This window comes from Sesamum indicum, linkage group LG7, assembly GCF_000512975.1.
Source record: "Sesamum indicum cultivar Zhongzhi No. 13 linkage group LG7, S_indicum_v1.0, whole genome shotgun sequence".
NCBI lineage: Eukaryota > Viridiplantae > Streptophyta > Magnoliopsida > Lamiales > Pedaliaceae > Sesamum > Sesamum indicum.
The window spans coordinates 4,188,821-4,200,055 of NC_026151.1; the positions used below are offsets into that span (position 1 = coordinate 4,188,821).

General features: G+C 33.5%; 1 protein-coding gene and 1 long non-coding RNA gene across 2 annotated transcripts; one reads left to right on the plus strand and one right to left on the minus strand.

Annotated features, from left to right (window-relative positions):
- LOC105166188 lies at nucleotides 3,623-8,046 on the minus strand. The gene is made up of 10 exons (XR_848151.2): nucleotides 7,842-8,046; nucleotides 7,307-7,416; nucleotides 6,849-7,222; nucleotides 6,291-6,390; nucleotides 5,785-5,890; nucleotides 4,750-4,860; nucleotides 4,172-4,320; nucleotides 4,011-4,080; nucleotides 3,848-3,929; nucleotides 3,623-3,743 (listed from the first exon to the last, which is right to left on the minus strand). It is a non-coding gene; the product is annotated as an uncharacterized LOC105166188 (long non-coding RNA).
- LOC105166189 (probable calcium-binding protein CML41) lies at nucleotides 10,025-10,967 on the plus strand. The gene has a single exon (XM_011085444.2). The coding sequence runs from the start codon at nucleotides 10,186-10,188 to the stop codon at nucleotides 10,750-10,752; it is 567 nt and encodes a 188-aa protein (XP_011083746.1). The 5' UTR covers nucleotides 10,025-10,185; the 3' UTR covers nucleotides 10,753-10,967.

Here is an 11,235-nt window from a genome sequence, read left to right on the forward strand (position 1 = left end):
TGCTGACATGCCCATCCCATCAACGTCTTGTACTATTAGAAGTGATTATATTTTCATTATAAATATATTTAAATTTTATTTGAATCGATCAATTTAAAATTATAATCTTTTCAATTTATTTGAATATTTTTAAAACTAAAGGGTTTTAAATTTATTTCTAAATTTAAATTATATTTTATTATATATTAGTAAATTTTAAATATTTTTTTATATAAAATCATTTGAAATCCTTTCTTTGAATTATTTTTTCAAATTCAAATTCAAATTCAAATTCATTAATTTAAATATAATCTTAAGTGAATGAGATAATTACACCGACATGAGATTTGGTATAATTATATTTGCTTTCGTCCGACAAATAGATCTCTCCGTTAATCAAAATTCATTGAATTTATTGAAATTAGCATAAAATTTGAATGGAGATTCATATTTACCAACAATTGACTTATTACAAACTCACAATCACAAACCTAATTACAAGACAAAATTAAAATAAAATTCCAAGAAACTAAAAATTCAGGAATCATAATCCACAAGAAACAATCAAGAATCACAAAAAGCATCCCAGAATCACAAACTAATTAGAAATAAAAGATCAAATCCCAGAAACAAGAACGAATAATTAAGTCAAATTGCACAAAATCCACAATAAATCACACAAACAATGCAAACACATAACACCACCACAGTCATAAAATAATCAAAACACAAAAAGCACAAACAATCTAAATAAGAACCCATAAATCTAATAATCACAAAAACCCCCCACAATCACTAGCAATCATAAGAAAAAAAAATCATAAAACATTCGTCACACGAAATTAACCAAAAAAACAACCACAACCAAAAAGAAAAAAATATCCAAGAAACTGATTTTGATATCATACTAGTTGCACCAAAAATCCATTGTAAAAAAACTAATTAAAAGATAAAAATCAAACAAAATTCCAAGAAAGAGAAAAATTGAAAATTCAAGAATCATAATTGATAAGAAACAATCAAGCATCACAAACAAGTTCTAATTATTAACTCAAATTGTACCAAAACCCACGATAAATCACAGTAATAAAAGAAACCCATACAACCCTCAGTTATAAATACAAGTCAAATTGCACCAAAACCCACAACAATTCAAGTAACTAAACAAAGCCCACAACCAAAAAAAATCAAAAAATCAGAGTACAAACAGTCACATAAACGATGAAAATTCAGAAATCACACAACACTCATAAAAAAACCCACAATCATAGTCAATCAGAAGACAAACCACAATCACAGGTCAAATTACACTACAAACAGCACAAATACAATGAGAACACAAACAACACAATCACATAAACAACCAGAATAAAATCCCACAAATCACAGAACAATAAACTAACTGAGTAATAGAACTTCAATTGCACCGCAAACCAACAATCACAAAACTAAGCTAAAATTCCATCAGAACATCAAAATAATCAAACATCGAGAAAACTATCCAAACATTCAGAACATCAATAGACCAAATTAACCAAAAAACAATGAATAACCACACCACAAAAAAAGATCTAAGAAACTGATTCAAATATCATACCAGTTGCACCACAAACCCACAATCACAAAACTAATTACAAGAATAAATTGAAACAAAATTCCAAGAAACTAAAATTCAAGAATCATAGTCCACAAGAAACAATCAAGAATCACAAAAAACATCCCACAATTACAAACTAATTAGAAACAAGAGATCAAATCCAAGAAAAAAGAATGAACAATTAGGTCATCAAAATGCACCAAAACCCACAAGAAATTATAGAAACAGTGCAGATCCACACAACATCACAGTTACAAAAACAATCAAAACACAAAATGCACAAACACAAACAATGTGAATAAAAATCCAAAATCACACAACAATCACAAAAAACACACAATTACGAATAATCATAAGAAAATTAACCCAAAAAAAACATCAAGCTCCACAACCAAAATGAATAAGAATCCAAGAAACTGATTTTGATATCACACTGATTGCACCAAAAATCCACAGTAACAAAACTAATTACAAGATAAAATCAAGCAAAATTCCAAGAAAGTGAGAAACTGAAAATTCAAGAATCATAACTGACATAGAAACAATCAAGCATCACAAACAACCACCTACAATTACAATCTAATTAGAAACAAAAGATCAAATCCAAGAAATAAGTACCAATAATTAACTCAAATTGCACCAAAACCCACGATAAATCACAAAAACAAAAGAAACCCACACAACCCCAGTCATAAATACAATGAGACCACAAACAACACAATCTCACAAACAATCAGAATAAAATATCACAAATCACATAACAATCAATCAGAAAAGTACCCACATTCATGAAAATTCATAAAACAAACTCGCGATCACAAAAAGAATTAGAACACAAAGCACAATCACAAAAAGAATCACAAGACAAATCACAATCACAAAAAGATACAAACAACCGATAATCACATAAACTATTTAGAAGACAAAATGTCTAATCGAAGAAACAAGTTCAAACAATTAAGTCAAATTACACCAAAATCCACAACAATTAAAGTAATTTCACAAGCCCACAAACAAAAACGATCAAACAATCAAAATACAAACAGTCACATAAACAATACAAATTCAGAAATCACACAACAGTCAGAAAAAATCGTGAATCACAGTTAATCACAAGACAAACAACAATCACACGTCAAATTACACTACAAACAGTACAATCACATAAACAACCAGAATAAAATCCCACAAACCACAGAACAATCAATAAAAAAAAAACCCACAATCACACAACTAATTACTGAAATTCCATTAGAATATCAAAAGAATCAAACACCCAGAAAACTAACCAAATATTGGAACATCAATGAGACCAAATTCAACCAAAAAAATGAATAATCACAAGCACAAAGAAAGGTCCAAGAAACTAATTCAAATATCACACCAGTTGCATTCAAGTCCACAATCACAAAACTAATTACAAGACAAAATTAAAACAAATTTCAAGAAACTAAAAATTCAAGAATCATAATCCATAAAAAACAATCGAGAATCACAAAAAGCATCCCACAATTACAAACTAAGTAGAAACAAAAGATCAAATCCAAGAAACAAGAACAAACGATTAGGTCATCAAATTGCACCAAAACCCACAATAAATAACAGAGACAGTGCAAACCCACACAACACCACATTCACAAAAACAATCAAAATACAAAAAGCACAAACACATAAATAATTCTGAATAAAACCCCAAAAATCACAAACCAATAAGAAAAGCCCACAATCACTAACAATCAAAAGACAAAAAGAATGAGAAGAAACCAATCGGACAAAATCAACCAAAAAAAAATTACATGAAGCATAACAACCAAAATGAAAAGGCCATACCTTGTATGTCAACTGCCAAATTTATCTTACCTTGTTTGAGTCATTCACATTCAGCAAGCATGTGACTGAATATTGATGTCGTGAACAGACACGATCAATCTTGTCTTGGTCCTTTGGTAGGAGGGCCCGCCTCTCTACAGGAACAAGATATTGATCAAAATATATGCCATGATTCAAAAAATTAAGCAATTCAACCACATGAAAACGTACTGAAAATGCAACTATGTTCCTTGCCATGATGGAAGCGCACGATCACCATAAGCATTGGATTTTCCAACCTTTGAGCTGGTTTTGGATGTTATGGTTGCTAAAATCAATCTATTCGATTCGATATTTTCTACAAGCCAACAAGAAGCCATGAAATTCAGATTTGGAAGATAGAAAAACTGTTTCATCTTTTCGATGAGAGTTTACTCGAGTTAGGGCACAAAATAAAATTACCTTGAAAATCCTATACGGTTACAGTTGTTCGACATCAATAGCTAAAAGAAGAACCTTGTACACTTTTCAAAACTTGTGTCACCTACAAGAGGAACAAATTAGATAAAATTATGATCTCTAAGTCAAGAGATCTCTAACAAAGCTTTAGAACTTTGCGGCTTACATGCCATTTCGTGTCCACAAACCCTGACTATTTCACTAAAGCCTGCTTCAGCAGCTTTACGAACATCTAGCTGATTAATCCAAGGGAAAAGTTAACCATACAATATCATGAGAAATATTGAAAACTCTATAGGAAACATTTAACTTTGCTAGAGAAAATACCGTCATAGCAGATGCAGAGGTTATTAGCAGATGTATAGCATGAGGAAACTCGGACAGTCCAGCAAGTTGTCTTGACAACTAGTCAAAAAGATCTTTGCGCCCTTACACGCCAAACTTAGTGTCCTTGAGTCAACAGTTACACATGCGACCTATAAACAAGGATGCAAGGAAAAAGAATTTCTGAATAAAAAGAAATTTTCAGCAAGATAGCATACATCAAAAGAGAGTGACCTTTTCTTCTTGAAATCCAATCACATACCATAGTCAAACTGTCCGATGATATAAAACAAGCTTTCTATGTCTATAGTAATAGGCTTTTGATCTATTACAATGTTTCTGATTCTATCAACATTCTTTCTTTTAAATATTTGGGACACGAGAAAAAGTATGGGTAAACATACTGTCGGAAGAATAAGAAAACATAATGTTTAATAAATATTTACTAAATTTATCCAATAAAATTGTAAAGTAATCTCTACACCTGAGAATGGTAAATAGATAAGCGGATAATAGTAAAATTGTGAACAAGCTTAAGGGAATCAAAAGTCAATGCAAACAACTAGATTGCTTCTACTTACCTCAACATCTTTTTCGTTTTAGCAATTTTGGATGAACTTCAAGACGCAGGTAAATCAGCTCCCCGGATGTTCGTGGGACCAAGTGAAACAAACTAAGTTCCTGAAAGCATGCTGCAGAATATACATAAAATGTCATGAGATTCCATTTACATTAAATCATATTTTTATCCAATCATATAAAGGAAGAAAGCAACACATCCTGTGATATTTTCTGTTATCAAAAGATGTATTCTCTTCTCATGAAATTTCAGAGGCTCTTAGATGTAAGATTATACCAGTTAGAAAGTAAGGGAAAAAGAAGATCAACTCTAAAGTTATTTTAATGAACTTTTGACTAGAATGATTTAGTCCAGGGCTCCAAGTCCATGTAAAAATATGCATTATTGTGTTAAGTATTTCTTTGAGATGAGACTAAATCAATGAGACGCATTTCCGAATTCCTTTTGGTTACTGAAGACAAGTAAAGAAATTTTATGCTGATGAGATCTCGCATGCAAGCTCATTGTACGTGGAAAGACAACACAAGAGTTATTGCTAATATCTGAAAGACTAGTGGGAGTAAGTTATTTAATACGGCAAATTCATGAAGTTTGCCCACATATAGCAAGACTTATGCTCATTGAAGAAACCGAGGAGCACTTGGGCTAGTTTGACGACATAAAATAATTTAAACACATCAAAATTTCCTATATTATAGACTGTTATGCACTTCTTTATGTTGCACAAAAATCCAAAGATCCAAAAGATTTTACACCCCTGCCTTCTTTATAGCACCACCACTTGGTGCAGCCACTCGAGAACAACTGCCTCTACTAACAGAGACTAGCAGTGTAACTCGATAACTAGCCGTATTTAGGCTGGCAGTACTGATTACTAATTACGTCAATAGCGACACCTATAAAGCGTTTAGGTCTCCTACTAACTAAATGGGTAGCAACAGCGATGCCTATACTGAACCGCAGTTAGTTGTACTGAATAGAATGTCATGATAACTTTAGAATCAGCAAACAGACTGTATATTCGACATAATGTTACCTGCAATTGCTTGAAGATGGCAGTAAGCAACGTAACTGATCAAAATCACAAAGCTCCGAGTTATAATTCAAGTTCTTGACAGGAAGCTGAAGACACCCTTGGGAATCTGTGGGGCAAAAGATTATAAACTTGCAATCTGAGAAGGTCATATCAAGTGAACTCTACATTTTAGCTTTACATTGTAACAACATATTCAGTTCAGATCCACAATTTGGTCTTGGGGAGGGGTTTCATTATGCCAGAGTTCCTAATACAATTTTGATTTTAGAAAAAAGCTTTAAATGATTGAACCCCCGCCCTTTTTAGTGTTGGTCTAAAGTTTAAATTCTTTCAGAACCAAAGAACTTCTTAAAGATTCTAATGAATTCTCCAAGATACAACTTCCGTTCACATAACCCACCAACTACCCTTTTACAAGACAAAAGGGTACGTGGTGGAACAAAAATCAATATACAACTAAGTAGGAATGAGGACAGAACGATAAGAGGAACAAGCATCTAACAAACCTCTATCAGCAGGTCTTATTTCGGGTTGAATAGGTCGTGGTGGATGATAAGTTGGTTCTGCGGCAGTGGATCTCCTCAAACTAGCACCACCTTTGTCATTCTACAGAATAAGTAAAATATTTTATCAACATCATTTTTAACTGTATCCTACTATTAGTTGCATAAAACGTTGACATACTCTAGTAACAGAAAGCTGAGGATTCCTATATAATTTCTACAGTAGGTGGCTGCAAGATAGAACACACTAGCATTTATAAGCCAAAAATTCATAAGTTTTCATATGAAAAATCACCACGCCAGCCGTAACTTAGGAAGTCATTGAAAATCAGGAATTCTCACAAATCATGTTATGCAGTTTATGTAACTTTTAAGTGAAATCAATTCCAGGGAAATCAGAATAGGTATAAAGCACCCTTATAACATCCTTTTAATAGCAATCACCTTCCTTTTTACCACCTTTGTAATGAGAACATCACCTAACAAGGACTTTGGAAGAAATTTATAGCAGCTTTGCGAGAGACGGATTCAGATAGACAGTAGACTCAGAAGATGAGTTACCTAGAATTTCTTGAAGATGGCAGCATGCAAGCTAATTCATTGACATTTAGAACCTGCGAGTCAGAATTCAAGTCCCTGACAGGAAGCTTAAGACGCTCTTGCTCCAATATTGGTGCAGTTATCAAACTTCTTGAAGTTTGTCCTGGCCTTGTACTGAAGTCTGAAATAGGAAGTTCTAATATTGGCCTTGGCATCATTCTCGAAGCATCACTTTGCTGCAAATTTTCTATGTCTGGCCTTGGATTGAGAGTTTGTAGCATACTAGGAAGTCCTGGCATTTGCACTGTGGGGCGAGTCTGTAAAATATAATCGACATCTGGGTCCAGCATAACAGAATTAACATTCTGAGACACACTTCCAGCATTCTGAGTTGCCTGACAAGTACGGAAAACTTGGCATAATTGTAGAATTTGGACAGAGATAAAACGGCGGTTAAACAAATTTATATTAAGCAAAACCTTTGATGAAGAGTCTTCTAGTGCTTCAGCATGATTTGTGCAATGAGTAGAGTATACACTCCAAAATAACGACCACCATTCTGACAGAAACCCTTCAGGAGGTTCCAATGCTGCAGAAAGAAATATATGTAAAAGCAATGATACCTCAAGCAATTACTACAGCAAATTATTGGAACATAATATACTACGTTTATTGTGCAAGAAAAGAATAGCGTCAACCCTCAATTGCTTAAAGAAAAAAGTTTGAGCACCAAAAAGCATTTACACAGTACTTGTTATTCATAAGATATCATAACCAAATATCACTGCAGCATTGGCTTAAATAACCCAAAATCAACCATGCAATAGCACTCAACTCAGAAAAAATTTAGCCATAGATTAGATACACTTTCCAAAAATAAAAGTTTCCGTCAAAAGAAACTAAATTCAAGCAACGATTAGTTCTTGCATTAATAGACACAATAGTCTCAAGAAAACAATAGATTTCTTAAGTACATCAAAAGAATCTTGAAAGTGACCGAGAGAGTCAACCTACCAACAGCCTTGGGACAGACATTAGCCTCTCTGGCGAAAATCTCAGGCAGTTTCGTGCATGTTGTTTCTGATCAGATAATTGTGAATGTACATGTTCCAGCATGCAAAAAAGCCAAAATCAACAAAATCGCAAATACACACGACGCGGAAAAGCATCATGCAATAACATGTCAAAACAGACCATTTCAGGAAAAAAAAATCAAGAAATTACAAAGGGGCAAAAAATAAAGAACAGAATAGATAACGAAATAGAAAAACCCTCAAGAAAATCGAGAAATAAATCAAGAAATAGAAAAAACCTCAAGAAAATCAAGAAATCAATTTAGAACAAAAAAAAATCAAGAAATCACTCAAGAACCCTCACGAAATTCTTAAGAAAAAAGCGAAAGCATTCCACTGTTAATGTAGAAAAACCCTTGAGAAAATCGAGAAATAAATCAAGAAATAGAAAAAACCTCAAGAAAATCAAGAAATCAATTTAGAACAAAAAAAAAATCAAGAAATCGCTCAAGAACCCTCACGAAATTCTTAAGAAAAAAGCGAAAGCATTCCACTGTTAATGTAGAAAAGTAAGCATTGAGGGAACAATTTATTCAAAGAAAATGATTTACAGTAGCTGTTCTTGAGTGTCTGTTCAAGAAGACGAAGTCTTCTTTTATAAGCAGTTTAACAGAGTTAACTGTCAAACTAATTAATTACCATAAGAAACTAATAACGCTTTTATAAGTGAAAAGAAAGAAGATAGCCAACGGCTACAAGGAAGCGTGCTTCTGACTAAACAAATAAAAGAACCTAGAAAACGCTACATATAAAATGCGACAACAACTCTGCTGTAATTCTTCCTCCTATCTCTTCTGTGGACGACTGCAGATAAAAGTAGGACAAGCTGCCTACAATTTTGCAGTTAAAGAGTAGGACAACTCACATCATTTGAGAATCCCACTGCTCCATCATGACAAAGAACAAAAAACAAGAGAAGAAAGAGAAAATGGGCAACAGACGAACACAAGGCGGAGAGATCAGTTCAAAGAAATCTGATTCTTGATGGGAGAAGAATGCTTGAAACGAGAATTTAGTGAGTGAAAGTGAATGGGTTGGTGGCAGTGGCGCGGTTCAAATGCTAAGGAAGCCATGCAGTAAAGAGCACTGAAGGAAAACCAAAATTGGGTGCCAACCTCAGCAACCCCATTACATACACCACCACCCAAGAAAGAAAACCAAAAATTAGAGAGAGAAACTTTGTTGGTTTCAATTTTTTTGGGATGGCCTAAACATTCTCAGTATTTGCCTATTTATTTTTATATTTTATTTGTGTGAATTTTTTATATAAACACATATATGTAATTATAATATAAAAAAATATGATTTGATAATGAACATATGATTTATATATATATATATATACACGCACATATATGTAAAAATATATATAAAAAGAGATGATTTGATAAAGAAGAGTAACTTTTATCTCTTAAAACACAACATTAAACATATAACACTTATTTTTTAAAAAAAAATTAAATACACTTTGCACCCATAAACTATGCATAGATTTACAGTATTGTACATTTATTCTAAATTATCCAGTTTAAAGAAAATAAAATTTACTATCGATGGTCGGCAACGTAGCAGTTCTTCCAACAATTTATTTTTTTCCTAAAAAATTATGTACCTGTATTTTCAAGGGGAGGAAAAATGAATTGGAGGAAAATTATATATACAAGCAATTGAGTAAATAAAAATAAAATATATACTATTTGGTCTTTTTTACATTTTTATTTTTCTGCCCAATTTTGAACAGAAGCAAAATTGGACTCCAAAATAGTGTTATATACATTCAATTTTACTTTCTCTCTAATTATTATCCCTAACCAAACATCAAATTTTTTTTTACTTCCACATGTTTTATACACCTACTTTTCGTCCAAATCAAACAAACTCTAATTTAAATTAACAATTATAGGACTATATTACCAACATGCAGAACTAATTTTACAATTTTAGGTATTATAGAAATATATTGAACACGACAACCACAATTACTAGGTTCCTTCCTAGAAAATTCTGTCCACAGGAAAACAGGATCATTAAAGCAGAAAGAAAACTAAAGTAGAGGGAAACAAATTTCCATAGTAAATTTATTCGCTTTTAATTTCCAAAATTCAACCACCTTAATTACTTACCCTTCATTTCTAATTATTCTCGAAATCGAGGAAGCTGCCTCGCAACTTCACATCCGACGGTCCGGCCTCAAATATTTATTACTTAAGCAAAATTTCATACAATTTCAACACTATATATACACCTGTTATTTTCCTTAATTTCCTACAGTATTCCTTGCAAGAATGGCGATTGCAGGCATAGCAAGATCATTCGCCGGCAGAGCTTTCAAGCTCCGCCTCCCCTTCCGCCGTCGTTCCAAGCCCAAAACCCAAGACCCTTCTCCTGAAACCACCACCCACGGCGGTGGCGGGCTGAAAAGTAGTAAGGAAGAAGAGTTCCGGCAGGTTTTTCGGTACTTCGATGCAAACAACGACGGCAAGATTTCCGCCGAGGAGTTGAGTGCTTATTTCGCGTCCACAGGCGATACCGTGTCGCTCGAGGAGGCCGAGAAGATCATACGGGAGTTCTCGAACGACGGCGCCGAGGAGTCGTTGTTGTTGGAGTTCGGGGAGTTCGTGCGGATGATGGAACTGCGAGACGCCGAGGATGATAAGGTTCTCAGGCAGGCTTTCGAGGTGTACGTGGTGGAGAAGGACGGCGGGTGCATCACGCCGGAGGGGCTCCGGCAGGTGCTCCGCCGTCTTGGGGACGTGAAATCGCATCAGGAATGTGAGGCCATGATTCGGGTTTTCGATCTTGATGGGAATGGGGTGCTGGATTTCCATGAATTTCATAAAATGATGACCTAGATTGTTCTCGACATTTTTGAACAATTAAGAAAAGCTGATTCCTCCATTGCAACTGATGTTAATCTAGTTCACAATTGATGTTTTTAAGATTGTATATAAATACTTGGAATTGAGTATGTGAATTTGGATGAAATTATGACATAATCAGTGCACTTTGCGGCTGGTCAATTGTGTTGCACAAAGATTGTAAGTGTTTGACTATGTATGATTTTGGTCTTGCATGTTTGAAAAACATAAGGAGAATTTGAATTAATTGCGAAAGCTAGAGGAAGAAGTTGAAGCAATGCTGTGTTCTCATAGATCGAGGACATAGGTTCGAATTCCACAAAATATGTATGTTTATCTGATTTTATAATTTATTTAAGGTATTATAATTTATTTATTGTTATTAGTATATATTATTTGAATTTAATTTATTGAAATGTTCATATATACCATTAGTATTTAAAAAGCAAAAATGGTAGAAGAAGAAGTTGGAATTTA